Source organism: Myripristis murdjan, chromosome 3, assembly GCF_902150065.1.
Source record: "Myripristis murdjan chromosome 3, fMyrMur1.1, whole genome shotgun sequence".
NCBI classification, from domain to species: Eukaryota; Metazoa; Chordata; class Actinopteri; order Holocentriformes; family Holocentridae; genus Myripristis; species Myripristis murdjan.
In genome coordinates, this window is record NC_043982.1 from 9546479 (window position 1) to 9562936 (window position 16458).

General features: G+C 42.6%; 1 protein-coding gene across 3 annotated transcripts in view; it reads right to left on the reverse strand.

Moving 5' to 3' along the window:
• Nucleotides 1-16458, reverse strand: part of sox6 (SRY-box transcription factor 6) — a 120800-nt gene that overhangs the window by 40754 nt on the left and 63588 nt on the right. For all 3 annotated transcript variants that reach the window (XM_030046868.1, XM_030046876.1, XM_030046860.1), the window contains 2 exons: nt 4889-5009; nt 497-576 (listed from right to left, as the gene is read on the reverse strand). In XM_030046868.1, the coding sequence (XP_029902728.1) occupies nt 497-576; nt 4889-5009 (201 nt within the window). The remainder of the gene's footprint in view (nt 1-496; nt 577-4888; nt 5010-16458) is intronic.

The window sequence follows — 16458 nt, forward strand, 5'->3', positions numbered from 1 at the left end:
TCTCTGGCTCAACACCCCTGCCCAGTTTCTCACTATGCATCACATACCTTAACGTGTGCTCACACAACACACACTTTATAATGACTCCGATTTTTTTGCCCATTCCTTATTTTAATTAGTTTTTCTCACAGGGATGAAGCAAACAAGCGAATAAAGATATTACAGTATAATACCACATAAAAGCAGTAAGAGGGGGATTCTTTGCTTACACAGTGAATTGTCTCTTGATAAATTCACCGGGAAGTGATTAAGGCAACCAAAGTGATTCTCATTCCCTCTAATAACTATTATCATCCTAACTCCTCTGTCTGGCAGAGCTGGGGGGATAAATCCTCTATAAAACGGGCTAAATTACATATGTAAGGTGATAAGCTTGTGAGCTGGGGCCTCCAGGATTATTTAGTGTGCAGCTCATTACTTAGCGTACAGCTGCTTAGCCATTCTTTCTGCCCTAGGCTTGGCGGGCGTCCCTAGCATTCTTTGTCATGGTACATACCTGAAGCTGGAGGGGGCTGAGTCCTGACGCTGCTGCAGCTGCCATTGTGGATGGAATGAACTGCACCGGGTAGTTATCACCTGTCAGGGAGAAAGAGAGAGAGAGTGAGAGACAACAATGCATGCAGGTTGAGACAATGAGCAGGCCCACGGCGGCCAGGCAAGTGCCAACACGGCGACTGGGCCCTCCACTGCTCTGCCACAGCAATGTGGCACATTGCATCGCGTCCTCGGCTTCCAGCCCAAACATCTGCATCAACAAAAGGCTAAGCTGGTTTGACTGGAGCGCAGGATTACTTGGGAACATACGACACCATTCCCTCCCTCCTCCACCTGCACTGTCCTCCTTCTGCAAAATTAAATTATTTTCCAGAAATACATGTTAGAAATGTATATAGTGAGTGTTGTTATATTGCAATGCTCACGTCATACATTTTTAACATGATTTTTTTTCCTTCCTTTTTTTTGGGGGGGGGGGGACTTTGTGTGCGTGTTTATGTGTGCATGCACATGCACAGAATACATGTTGAATGTCTTCTCTGGTATTCGATTAGAGATTAAACAGGAGGACGAGCATGTTCTCTCAGGCACTTCATGCAGCTGTAGACTTGTCTGACTATTGTTTGACACAACATTGTTTGTTTCTGAGTGATAGCTTTGGCAGCGGAGTGAGGAGTGCTTGTATGCAAACTGGTTAGGACAAGTGTGCAGTCACAATAACAAGGGTAAAAAAATGGCATTCTTATCTCACGTATCACTGTGATCTAGCAAGTAAGAATTGCTCTGTAAATAGCAGCACGGTTTTATTACTGCTCAGCGCTGTTGGCCTGCCATCAGCAAGTTTGACAGACAGGGATATAAAAAAAGGTGGCTGTATGATTGATGTCCATGGGGGTGTTGAGTGTATAACTGAGTAGCAGAAGCTTTCACACACTCAACCTAGTGTGTTCAGACAGACAGAACAGCCCCAGTGAGACAGGGCAGCGCAGCGCTCGGAGAGGGGAGGCTGGATTGAAGCGTGTGTGTGGAGGAGGGGCACGGGGGGTGTTGGAGTGGTGAGGGGGTGGGGGGGTGGGGGAGTGGGGGTTGAGGGAATTGGCCTTAGCTCAGACCCCACTTCTGCCTGTCACCTCTCCTCACAAACATATGGACCCATTAAGCCACGGACATGAAGGTAAATGTATATACCTTCCCTTTCACTTTGCCCTCACTTGCCTTGCCTCATTTTGCAATCTTGTACAGCACAGCACAATGTGATACAGGCCATGGAAATTCAATCCCCATTTAGAGGCAGGGGCAAATAAAATCACACAGGAGAAGTGATTTCAAATAGTGCTTGCTTGGAAGGGAGGGGGTTGCACTGTGGTTATTTCTATACTTTCTCTTTATGGTATCACTCTCTGTCTCTGCTCCCCCTCCCTCTCTCTCTCTCTCTCTCTCTCTCTCTCTCTCTCTGCTGTCTGTGACTTGAGGATTTGAGAATAATAAATGAATGGATGTCTTTGGATGACATGTGAAACCTGGGAAGGGTCATGTGCTAAGTGAGTACACCGCCATTGCTGGGGGGTCCGGGGCTCCGAGGTCTGGGTCGTGGGTGCACAGAGTCTGTGTGGAGGCACCAGTCGCCAGTAGACTTGGCACTGTGCCAGGATAGTGTCACTTGTGAAAAGGCATTACGTTTGAAATGGTGTTTGCTGTCCTGGACATTGGCTGGTCCCATGCCCAGCGCCAGGACTCTGAATGCTAGGCGGGGGGTGCAGGTGACGCCATGGCTGGGTCACAAAAGGCTATATTTCCAAGCTCATGTGGTGGCATAAATTATATAAGAAGTCATGGATCTGCGGAGGGTTGACATGGACAGATGTAGTAGAGGCCTTTCTTGGATCAGATCAAACTGTGGTGTCCTGAATCAGCCGAAACTACATGACTACAATGCTCAAACATGATCTTTTCTAATCATTGGCTTTAAACAGAGCATTACTGATGCTGTCTTACAGAAAGACATGGTTATAGGTAAGATTATAAGACATTCACTTTACATCAGTGAGACTCAGTGTTCTCTTTCAAGTTTCATGCTATAAATTAAGTAATTAGACGACAATAGGTCAGATGAGGCCATAAGTAGAAAGTTAATTTAACAAAATTGATGCTATTTTAATCTTTTTGCCATTATAAAAACAATCTGACCAGTTTATACCAAGGAGAAAATGTCGCTAATCTTTTGAATGAATGAGTTTAAATAACAGATGCTTCCATATCACTTGAGTCCATAGGAAAAGAGCCACAGCCTTAATGGTGCCAACCAGTAGAATCAGGAGAAAAATGACAATATAGAATCAGGAAACTGTCAGCAGGATGTCTATGAGGAAAACCGGCAGAGGGACCGAGCAACTTTCAGGTCATTCTGCAGGTCCATTAGAGGCATATCAGACCGAATGCCGGCATGTCCGTGTAACCAGAGCGAAACCCCTGGGAAGTTCTACATATGTCTATTTGTTTAAAAGATGACTTGGCGTTTCTATGGCTGTGCTTGTCTACCATGCAACGCCAGGCCATTGAGCACAGCCAGCGCATGGGGTGATGACTTATCACTACGGTGCTAGAATGACTCTGTTGCCATGTCAGCACCACAGGGTTTGGGTCATAAGCAGTGGTCCCTGGGAGCTGTCCCATAATGATAACATCAGATTAGTGTGTCTTAGCTTGGAAGCGAACGCTTGGCCACTCACTTGGTGGAGAAGGGACATGGCAGCATCCTGTATACCCCGCAGGTGGTGATAACATTGTACTCCTCTGGATATATTGTGTTGGAGAGTTAGGAATAATATAAGTTTTGAAATACCTCTCTCCACTATAAGATTCCAGCCCCCCTTTGCTATTTCTTCATGAACTCATGAATTATGCAGGAACTATACACAAGGCGACCCCTGACCATGATTCCATAATAGCTCCTGTTATTTGAACTAAAACATTTTCCGTGTCAAACCTATTGCAGAAAGCACACTGGTAAAAGACTCCCCCTCAGGCACTTTGTTTAAGCTGTCATGGCTCCATAGTTCCAAAATAGCTGACTTTCTTTTTCATCCTGTGGTTTTATAGTTAATTCATTAACTGCACTACCACACCTTTTAATGTTCTGCTGCAAACCTGCTGACTTCCCTGTGTTTCCTTTTCTGTCTTCAGTCCCTTTTCTTGTTCTCACACAGTGCTTTACAGCAGACAAGAGGATTTTCCCTGTTGTACATGATTCATAAATCATTTTCCTTGACAGTGATGTTTTCATCAACACTGCTTTCTTTTCTTCATTCTGTTTATCCCATCATTCTTGTCCCACTCCTTCATGTGTCAGAGGGAGGGCCAGGAAACACAGAAAAAGCCTCATATGTGCAAATTCCATTTAGTTACATTCAGTAACTAACATCCAGGCCTTGGAATGGCCCAGTCCAGATACCAGGCAGGCAAAGCCAGGTGAACAGATACAAATGAGTGGCAGGGCACAATTCAGGCCATGGATCTCTTTAATTTTAAATTCGAGTGGTCCATGGTGGCACATCTTTAATTTTCATTGCAATGAACCAGAGAGATGAGGGCTTGAGGTTACTGCCTTGGCAGGGAATCAATCAACATGTTGCAGCAATTTCCCACAAATTTGTTTTTGGATTTAGAAAGCTCGCGTGTGGAGCTTCTCTCTTCCTCCCCATTCACAAGACAAAGGGAGAGAGAGACATGCTGTTACAGGCAATGGGAGCAGTTAAACTTTCAGGAGGAGCGTGTTCCTTACATCATCCAAAAAAAGCACTACACTACCATGTTTCTCATTATCTTTTGTTGTTAACTTATTTCACCACCAAATGATGTAATAATGCGAAAAAATCAGTTGTATACAAAAAATAATAGGAAAGGGAGATGGCTGATGTACGGAAAACAATAGGAAAAGTTTTAGCTACTGTTATATATTCAAGGGACATTTCCACGTGAGGCTGAGTAATGTGTTACTGGATCTCTCACAGTAGATTCTTGGACAGTGATTACAGCCAGAACACTCCTGAAAGATACTTTCATGTTGAAGACATGTTTACATTCCTCTGCCTCTTTACCCATATCTATTGTTCCACACTGCCGTACACTAAAAAATTCCTGAGGCTTTTGCTCCAAGTCCGAGGTAAGAAAGAGGAGAGAGAGGAGAGTATGCCACTCACACTGGCCTCTGATACATATATACATATGTATGTATAGATAGATAGATAGATAGAGATAGAGATAGATATATATGGTGTGATAACTTTTAAAGACTTTTAGTGATATGAAGGATAAAATTATAAGGGGGATAGACATAGCAAGTGGAGCAGAGAGAGGGGGAGGGATGAAATAAAGACAGAAGAAACAAGCATACCTGGCTTGTAAGACATTCCCGGAGGGAAGAGAAAGCCTTGCTGGGCGGCGGCTGCTGCTGCCAGAGTGCGTTGGTCGTGTGGAAAAATGGGGATCATGAGCGGAGGCATGTGACCCTGGACCTGCTGAACAGAGAGGGAGCAGAGATCAGAGAGAGGCCTAAGCATAGGCATGGTACACAGAAACACAGAGCCCACGCAGGGGGAGGCCAGATCACAGCTCCTCCTAACGCGTGCTGACAGGGGGCTCTCCGGCAATGACGGCCCTCGTGTGCTCGCACAATACCTGGCCATGCTGCGCCTGCTCTTAATCCAAACCACAATTTCACCTCAGTACATCAAAGGGCCCACCACACACACATTGTTCCACCATCAGTCAGAAGAAGCGACATGCTGGACTGAGAACGCAGAGGCTAGTCAGGTCTGTAGACATATATAGAGAAGTACTTTGTGTATTGAAAGAAATATAAGAATTCACCAACACCTCGGCTGTTACAGTAGATACAACATGTCAGTGAGAGGCTTATCTAATGCACTGCAAAGGTACAGAGGCAGCATTGGTCATCACACACACACACACACACACACACACACACACACACACACACACACACACACACACACAACATTGACCTAACAGACAAAGGAAGATGGACTGCTCAGATTTGTGCTGTAATCTTGCATGATCATTTATACAGGTGATAAAAGCAGCCGCACAAGCCAGAAATTTACTACAAGTCTCTTCAGCTGGGAAAAAAATAGGAGGCAGCCCCAAAAGTGCTTGCTGCTCTCTGTATTTCATTTTAATGTCATTCACTGACTGCCTGTTTCACTTGCATATTAAACTTCACAATCCACCCTGATGCTGACTTACCTCCTGGGAATATCAAGACAAACTGGCAGGGGTTAAAGTATGTGCTCTGCATGTGCACGCCTGTATGTGTCTGTTTGTGTGTGTGTGTGTGTGTGTCCCTGCATGTGTTCGTCTAAGTGTGTGTCAAGGGTGGGTGAGCAGCTCATGTCTGAACGGTGGCGTGTGGGGGTCTTTGCACACATGTTGCAAGGTCCAATCTTACTGTCATCCCCTGCTTCCTGAATCTCCATGACGGGGAGCAGCCCAGCTACCATGGGCCTGCAAGGGTTAATCTAGCACCGAGCCAGGCCACCTCAGGGGAACCTGCCTGGAAAATGGGTTAATAAAGGTCATCCCCCAAAATAAACACTTTACAGAATGTTTCTCCATTCATCCCCCTTTAAAATCAACTTGCAATAAAACAGGTCTGGGTGCAATTACTGCTGCTGCATTGGGGCATGAAATCAACCTGCTCTGAGCAACGACTTTGCCCCATGTTCTAGCTGAGATCTGCTATGATCTCCACTTTTTCAGCCTGCCTCTACACCCTGGTGTAGTCAGGCCCAGTTTTTCTCACAGCTAGCAAGCCAGACCCACTTAAAACCAGTTTATTGATCTGATCTGCAGAGCTAAACTAAAAACTAAATAAACAGAACCATTTTATGTCTACTGAGCTTTTACAGAAGTGCAAGTGTAGAAAGTGCATTTATAGAAGAATAGAAAAGTATGTAATTCTTCTGAGTGTAATTCTGTAAAATGTGCTGTGGCTGGAGAAAAATAAATGGCTTAGGAGACTGCCACAAATGACCTTAAATAAAATATCTTTTTATAGGAATTTGTGTTCCAGGTTTCCAGGCTGAGGGGATGAAAGATGGATCTTGGCCTTGCATGTATGGAACATATGGAAAAACACAAAAATTAATGTCACAACATGAGGTAGGGCCAGTGACAGGCGGGGGACACTGGGGAACACAGCTTTTCTCTGTGTCTGTGTCTGTGTGTATTTGGACTGTAAAACCAGATGGAGTCTGTTGCTCAATGTGCTGCACTCAGAGGGCAGAAAAGGGCTCCCCAAAGCCCCCGTCCCTCCAAGTGTGTTACAAGTATTTTCCACCAACACTGTCCACTATTGTTAATTTTAATATCGCAGTATATCAATAATGTAGCAAGTAAGACATTTTCATGTAGCAACTAGCATGCATCAGCAGTACACTGAAGAAGTTGCCTCATATATCAGATTATTTTAAACTTCGTTTTTTATGATGATAAAGTATTTTAGCAGTTGTGTGCAGGAAACAAAATTATGTTTCTATTGAAAACATTGTATTTCCTGATTTGTTGGGCCCATGCTTATACAAAGTGAAGATTTCTGACCGGTATCTGCTTTTCCAACTCTGTCAAAAGTTTACTGTTGGTCAAATGTTTTTCTAAAGGAAAGCAAGTATTCACCCACCACCCTTGCTCTCTGTTTCCCCCTGCTTGCTCCTACAGGAATGAATAGAGTCTGGTCTCCTAACTCCAAATCTCAGTTGGAGAAAACTCAATGTAACCTACAACTGTAACAGTCTCCCGTAAGCATGCTCATAGATGCAATTATGATTATCTGTTTTCAAATTAAACTGGCAAAACAAACAGCTGCTCCAAATGAGGAAGCATTTTGAATTCAGGTATTTATAGCATTTCACATTATTTGTAATTTCAATGCTTTTAGGGAATTGTGAAAACAGGCTGCAGCACTAATTAATAAAACTGAGTTGTAGAATAAATATATACAGAATGCATGTATACATTATATATACTGACATCAGCAAGATGCAAATCTATACATTCCTCTCCAACAACACTAAATGCACATGGTGAGATTTCATTTGCAATATCACTTTCTATTAATATCATTATTTTAAAATATGGAGCAGAATATACAGACTCGCCGAGGCAAGGCAGAGTGGAAATGAGCATTGAAGGGGGAAAAAAGTGCATTGAGTTTGAACGGCTGTGATTTGCAGTAATGAGCTCCGGGCATTAAAGTTTAATTTACAGCAACTAATGTCAGAGAAAGGCAAATCAAATGTTGAGGAGCTTCAAGGTGGCAACAAATAGTGGAGGTTAGTTGGGCTGTCAATTAACAGCTGGCACAGTAGACAATGCACTCAATGCATGGCTTTTAACATTTTCACTATTTTTTTTTTCCTTTGAGTGTTTCTCAACATGGAGTAGAAGAAATGAATATAGTTGAAGAAGTATGTTTAGAAAAATTACACTTTTGCTTTGAGGTAAACAAAAAAGAGAGAGATTGCGTATGTATGTGTGTGGCTCCAATTCTCCCTCTGTGACTACACACCCAGCCCCCTCCCCCCAGAAGAGTTACCCTCTAGTTCATCTATCTATGGGCTGTTTGCCCAGAATATTTCTATTGCCAAGATGATCTTGAGGAGTCAGAGAATGAAGTAGAGCAGATGTGAGTGGGGCACTTGGGCAGCGTCCTCCCTTCTCCTCATAAATACAGCGGCATTGTTGCGCTGGCACTGCTTTTCCTTTGTCTTAGCACTGCTAAGTACTGGATAATGTCATTTCACACCATCTGCCCCCAGGCTTCATTAAAGATACATGAATGGGCTATCTTATGAGGAACAGGTGCTATTGTTTGTCCCTCAAGACCCGGCAGTAAGGATCTGACTCGGAATACTTGAAGAGGAGCATCTGTAGTGATCAGTCAGACAGACTTGGCTGAGGCCCCCGTCCCTGCCAGCATGCGCTCCAACAGAGGTTTCCGGGGAGGAACTCAGCCGCCTTGCAACATGTATCATCAATTCAGATGACCTGATGAAGTCTGTAGCAGGCCAGCACACAATCTGTTTCCCTCTCAAGGAGACAGTGGTATTTGATAAATAGAGCCAACTTGCAGTTTTACTGCAAGAAAATGCTAAGGACCATGTTGGAGCCACATTATGGAGGAAATAATTAGGCCTATCTCAGGCTTTGTTCTGTTTGAGTCAGAAACATTACAGGACATTGTAGTTCACTTTTGTCATATGTCTTTCAGCACTTTTGTCCGACTGCAGTTCTCTTGTGTGGTATCTAAGTTCACACAAGTTTCTAAATAGTGGTCTCAGCATCCCTCTGTGGACAAGCATGGGAACTGTGCTGTGTATGGGAAATGTTAGGTGGAAGAAATTAAAAAAAAAAAAAAAAAAAAAAAAAAAAGAGAGAGAGAGAGAGAGCTTGGAGAATGGCACAACAAAGCATGATTTAATAAATAAATTAATAATTTTAGTAACAACTGGTGGTTGTTCATGTCAAATCCAATTGTCTCTTTTAGCATTGTAATGCTGGATATTACTGATAATTACTTTAATCATAAGTTTTGAAATATAGGAAGCTAAAGAAATGCATGGCTAAAGAATATTAATTAAGTTGTGAAAGGAAGCACTGACATTAGTTCAGTGGCATTAGCTGTACAGTGTGCAATGCTTACAATGACTTGCCATGGCAGCTAGTGCTGAGGTCAGACCACAGAAGTGATTTCAGAAAAATAATAATATATACATCCACCTGTTTAAAAAAAAAAAAAAAAAAATCAGCAAAATTGTGTTAATCTCTGGGGATGCTATACATTTTTTGCAGCAAATAAAATTACAGTATTTGCATAGATATATGGTTGAAGCATCCACTCACACACACACGAGGCAGTGGCTCCAAAACACTGAGTGCAAATGGAGATGTACAGGGCATTACAGCACTCACTTGGGTCCCTGTCAACACCCATGTTCCTCACTGTCTGTTACAGCCTCTCCACAGGACCCAGGAGGCCTGAAGCCCCCCCGCTGGCTCTCCCTCTGAACCCCCTTACACTTCCATGCACTGATCCTCACTCACATTTACTACTCACTATGGGCCACAATGCTCTGCGCCAAAACAACCAGGAAAGTTGTTTTAGAATGTCAGATCTCCTCATTAATAAGATAAGAGTGAAGACAAAAGGGGAAAAAACAGACAGAAACATCTGCTTCTTTCTCAGTGCATTTTAAATGGTTATTAACTTGAAAGGACCAGTGAGATCCTGGGTCTAATATCCTGATTAATTGCTACTTGACACCTTTTAACACACCCCTCACACAGATGCTTATGTTGCATACAGTCTGCATTCATTTTGAGCAAAAGTTGTCAAGAGTAAAACCACTTCAAGTATCTGTTAAATACTGACAGTGCAACTATTCTTAAAACAATATAGTTGGAGGCAAACAGGTTTTTTTTTTTTTTTGATGGGGCTGACTTTCATTTCTGTTTAGTTGAAGTGGGTTCTTTTCCCATTAAATATATGATCGCTGATACTCATCTTAACATTATGAGGGCAGCCTCATATTTCTAGTTACTAGCCTTTATTCTCATAAAATTACATCCACACTTTTGGTGCCGTCAGAGCCACAGCTCCTGCTAACCTTATTTTTCACATGTTCCATAGGAGGGGTGCTATAATTTCACCCAGGGAGGATAGGCTCCAGCTGTTCCTGTAAGAACTGATAGTTCACACATCGTCCCTGCGCCTCTGCCCTCCACTGACTTGCACACCAAACGGCTGTGAGTTGAAATCACCTTTGGTGATCCATTTGAAGGTAAAGCGATCTTGAGGAAGCTGACAATCTGGCCTCATCCCAACAGCAGCACACACAGTAAAACTGACACTAGACAGCAGGAAACGCTCAACACCCGCCACTGTGTACACAGCTCGCTGGGTCTGTACTGGAGCCTAACCAGGAGGAAAATCACTCGGTGGAAGCACTTCTGGGCTGCTGATTCCTCTGTGTTTCTTTGTTGTAAAGATGGCAATTTTTTTTTTTTTCCTCATTGAAACAATCCTTAAGCAGATATTACTCCCAGACTATCATTTATCAACTAGTTATACTTCCACTGTAACGTGTGGCCGCTTGAAGCCCTAATTCAATACAGACACTCATACCATCAGCATACACTGAGCATAGTTGCATGCAGACACATCAAACAGCACACACAACTGTAAGCACACAGACATACAACAAAATAACATTTTGATCAATCAAAGATATTTAACTATGTGGGGGTCCTTGGTTTGGTCTGTAATGGTAGTAGGACAAATAGATCAATATATTTGAACTAGACTTTGATGCTCCAGACTTCTGCCTGGAATGAAAGCCTTTGTATCACAACCAGACAGACTGAAGCACATTCTTCCTGCTTGTCTGCCCTGGAAATGAACACACTGAAACAGGGGGTGGGGGGTGTTCAGGTCACCAACAAAGGGCCCTTGTCCTGGCCATGTCTATGACCTTTCTCCTTGTTGCCGTCTGCCATCTAAAATCCCTAAATAGAATAGGAAGGAAAGGATGGACATCTAAAGCCAAAGAGCAGTAGGATTCTATTGAAGGGTGTACAAGTCAAAGCGTGCCTGTGTGTAGCTCAGTGCTGTTCAGGATAAGGTGCAAGGAGACCAGACACTTGAGTGAGGTCGGGTCCTCTAGAGGGAATAACCAATAGATGACTTCTTGTTCCTCTAATTCCTTACACAGTAAAACAAGCCGTCTTGGAAAACAGCCATTCCAATATGTCTATATTAAGTCGGTGGCACTTTGAGAGCAGGGTAGTCCAGCCCTCTACACCCCCCACCCCTATCCCAAAACACATGCGTGCACACACACACACACGCTTCTCTTCATCTCTCCCTCCCTGACTTCCTTGGAATTTCGGATTTAACTATGTGCTTCTGCTTGCCTTACTGCACACACTCATGCATCCTCCGTCTCACCCTTGAAATATACAGACTGTATTTTTTAACACCAATGTTAGATTTTCAAAGAATATGCTTTTCTTTTTTGGGGTGGGGGTGGGGGAAGAGCTACATGGAAATAAGAGGGAATATTCTCTCATGGTCTGGCCATAAAATTAAGAAGGTTTGCAGTAAACTGGCCAAATCCACAGGGACTCCCTCAAACAGCATGTGTAATGACGGCAAAGAAGAGAACAGACATAAACAAACCCACAAGTGGGTTTGGGGCCAGCATCATTATCCCGCGTATACATCCTTGCTGTATGGAAATGGGAATAAGTGAAATGCCTCACACCCTCATTGCAGGGGGGCGAGTGAGGTTCTAAAGAACATTTGACACGGGCTAGTCAGATAGCCTGCTACATCTGTGTGATGTGAACAGGGTGGGGGAAGTGGGAAATAGTGGGATTTAAGTATGTGATTTACGTGTGTGAGGCTTAGGAAACACTATGGGTGTAAAGGTTTGAAATATCACATCTTCAGCACTGTGGAGCAAGCCGGGGAGCGATGCAAATGCACTGTTGACTGCTTTATTGTCACACTACAAAAAGATATATCTGATTAAACGGTGTCGAGCATTTTCTGTATAATGTTTACCCCACAATATGTTCCACTCTTTGATTAAAATAAAATAATATTTGTTTCCCCGAGGCGCACATTCAAATTTTTCTCAAAAGAAAACGTCTTTTTTGATGTTTTCAGGGGGAGTCCAGAGGAAGTCGATGAGAAAACGTAGTGTGTCGGATGGCGAAAAAGAAGACCACCCCTAATCAAATAATGGTATTGTCCACACTATAGCTGGGCCTCCTCTCTTTCCTGTCCTCCTGTGATAGACTGAGTCTGTCTTCACTGTTACCTCCCAGCTGCTGGGGCCACAGAGAACAACAGAGCCCATTCTGTTGTTCAGCGGAGAGCAGGGCTGTGAGGAGGGGCAACTTTATTACAGACACAAGTGTGCTAAGACTTTAAAACATGCTCGAATGTCATGGGCACACCTAATGATGGGCTACAGAAATTGAAGCATTTTGTAACATAAGAAACAGCAGTGGTATTATAAGTTGTTGGTTGACAGAATAATAATAGTTTTACTGACTGGATCTTTACATATTTTACGTATATTGAATGATAAAAATTCAGAAAACGGCTTTTCTTCTCCGAAAACGTGTAGCAGTTTGGAGAAGAAGTGTTCAATTCTGTAAAATGAACAAACAAACAAAATATCCTACAATTCTGTTTCTCTAAAAAACTGCGCAGGACAAAATAGCTCATTCATTGTGTTCCGTTGGGGAATGCTTGGACTCTCCTCCGCCCCAAAAACAAAAAGGTCCTTTTTTGCATTGGCCATGGGCTGAATGCTTTGCTTTGCCACCCCAGCCCTAAGAAAACACGCGCCCCCTTTCTCCCTGCCGGCTGCCCGCACACAGTAGATCCTATTAATGCAGCTCCTTCTCCCTGCGAGTGTGCCCACTGCGGAGGACGATGGCCATGCAAAGCCAATGCAAAGACAAAACAGTTTGCTCAACATTAGCAGAGAAAACACAAGCCGTGCAGAGAGGGAGAGGAAACTAAATCAACATCACACTGGAGGATGTGTTCTCCGTCAACTGATATTTTCCTTTCGTGGGTTAGGGGTACAATGGATGTTAAGTGTAAGCCCTCAGCCTTCATCCAGGGAAGGCTTGTGGAGCCCAATGGAGCTACAAACAGGTGCTTTATAATGATATGCAGACGCACATAAAAGTCCTTTATTCATCATGACTGCCGTTTGGCTCATGGTGGTATCAGTGACGTACGTGTAAAGTATTCATGTATAGCTATCACATTATCCACAAACCAATGCTGAGATCTGCTTGAGCCACCTTTTCACTGTACATGACATACAAACAGCGACACACCAGGAGTCATTCTTATCTATGGCCTATTGACGGCGCGATACAAAGAGCTCCGTGCCATTCTGATGCAGACATTTTCCTGCCTGACCCCTGCTCTCCGTTTAAATATTTCATCCCGACACCTGACTGGCAATGGCGAAATGTTGTTTTTAAGAATAAATTAGTGGAGAATGAATGAAAGAAGTAAGCAAAATGAACATATTACGATGTTACTATTGAATGAATTTGACAGTTAAGGTTGATGTGTAATATTATTTTACATGCTGAATAACCTCTGAATCAAAGTATGTTTATTTCTTTGTTTGTTTGTTTATTTATTTATTTTTAAATTAAAACCATTACATTTTGTGCTAGCTAATGATAACTATTTTGGATTTGCTAGCAAGCTATAGCAGGTGCAATGCACGACATCCTCAGAAGTGATGAACAGCTGACACTAGGGGGCGTAGTCCAGCTGTCACGTGTAGTCGTGTACAGTAAAAAGGCGGCTTAAGGCTATATTAAGCCTTTGTCTTGTGTTGATTACTGTTGCAATAATGAGAACTGATAGGAGGCGGAAAATTGAAATTATATTATATCAAATCGTTATTAATATGATCAATTAAAAAAATAACAGATCCGTGTTTGTCTACATGCTTACCTCACTGGCAAAGATCCTGCACACGTATGTTACACACCACTGGGTTTAAAGAGACCCAATATGGCAGGTCATCCTTTGTTACAGTTTGATAAGGGAAGATGGGTTTGTCCATCTTTTGTTGTTTTTAAAATTCAGGTTCTCACAATAAATCTGTCCCTTTTCCCAGTATTGAACAATAACATTCAAAAGCCCCTGTCTATGTATCCAAACTTAAACACACTACACACTTGTGTTAGGTAAGTGGATGGTGCATTTCATCGCAGCACAGAGGACGCCAGCGATCTCCTTTAGCTTTGCCCTGAAGACATAATCTGACAAAACCCACAGACCCAAACCATCCAGACAACCTCCACTGTTTATATTCCTAAAGCATGACTTTGTTTTAACAGGCCAACGGCATTACCGTACCAGCCGTTCATCCACTTAGCTTAATTTCCAAACCATCACGGCCGTTGCTTAGGTTGTATCTATTACGCCATTTTTGTGCATCATTAAGTTTTAACAGGGTCCCGATAGCTTTATTGTTTAAATTGCACAAGACTTTATTTAACGTCAGCATTTCTTCTGCTTCCTGACAAGAAGTCACATTTCATAACTAATTAAATTGATCCCTCCCTCCCCACCAATAGAGTCCACTAAATGGAATTATTTGTATCCAAGTGTCAATATATTAAATCACAGGGGCTAATGAGTCGGGTCACCGCTTTCTTTTATCTTCAGTCTTGCATGTGCACATCTTCATCAGCTAACAGTCTCCTTAAATGGAGGATGAACATGTTGGACTGAGCCTCCCTGGGCGGGAGCCAAGCCCGTCTGACTAGGCTGTTAATGCCCCCACATAATCCTGCTAGCAGCTAACAGAGCTCCTCAACACAAGGGTAAGCAGTGGCGGCAGAGCATCCGCACAGGCACACACACACACACACACACACAAACACACACAAAATATCATTCCCTGTGCTATTATTCTCTTATTATCATACTAACAGTTCCCATCTAACTGTGCTAATTGGGGAACTTACACATTCTCTTGTCTATTCTCATGTCTATTTTTTTTTTTTTTTTTTTACCAGCGCATTAATAAGAATCTCACACTGTGAAAATCATTTGTGCTGGGGAGACAACAAAAGCATCTTAGATTACGCAAATTAGGACTATTATGTTTGTGCAATTACCATCCAGCTTTGTGTTTATTTAAAGCAAAGCTATTTATTTAAATTTACCACAGTGAGTCTTTGCTTCACTAAATTGGCAACCAAACAGAATCAGTGGAATAAATTGCTGTTCGGTGGATGAGGAATTCAATGTATACTATCCTTAAAATACAATACAAAATGAGAATCAACAAATATGGCTGCTGTTTATGAGCAGTAAACGCTAGATATTGTGTCAGACAAGAAAAAAAAAAAACATAACAGTAAACAGTAGTTCACAAGAAAAAGTGGCATTTATCTTCCGCATTTATAGTTCACTGTGAGTCAGTGAACTGCAAATAACAACACATCCACTGTTGCCATGTAACTGATTTTTCTCCTTTTTTAAGATGAGATTAATATTATTTTTCATTTCGATTTTTTCCAATGTATTATAAAATGAAATTATTTATGTAAAATAATACCAACCCTATCCTAAAGGAAGAAGACTCCCCCTGCATAGATAGCTAAAACAATACATCATGTAAAAATACACTGAAAAGGAAAGACAGAAAAAATGACAGATGCAGAGTGAACTTTTCTGGATGCCCTGGCCTCGTTCTGCATCCTCAGGCACGTCTGACAGGAATTAGACCCTTGTTTTCCTGGACCTCATGCTGTCTGTTGTCCTCTCTATAATTTTCTAAAACTTCTTCCCTGAGGTACGTCTGGGTTGTCCACATCATAAAAGCATGGTCAAGTTGGGTGCAGTAGCTAATCCGACTCATTTTACATTTGATCTAATCCGGGAACTGTTGACAGCTAATATCATTTAACCCTCGCTACTCCCCCGCTGTTTCTCTACACCATTAAAGCCACATGAGGAAGCCTTACAGACTTTGAACAACAATATATCTTCTCTTTTAATCTACTTGCTGCTTCTTTTCTTAAATAAATACACCATCACATACTGTATCCACATGGGCAAATATTTAAAGGTGGACACAAAGTTAAAGGTGGGATGTCGAGGTGCATGTTATATGTGTGTACAAGCAGTCGGGTTGGGGTGGGAAGCCAGACCGTGTGATGGTCAGAGGGAGAAAAGGCAGGTCAAAGGGAGATAAATAGAACCAGACCTGCTTGATGACAAGAGCTTTTAAGGCTGCAGGATTAAAACCAAGCATGAAAAATGCTTGTCAACAATGGCCTCCACAGATAGTCCCTATCTATGAGATCAGCCCAGCGTCCTGCACA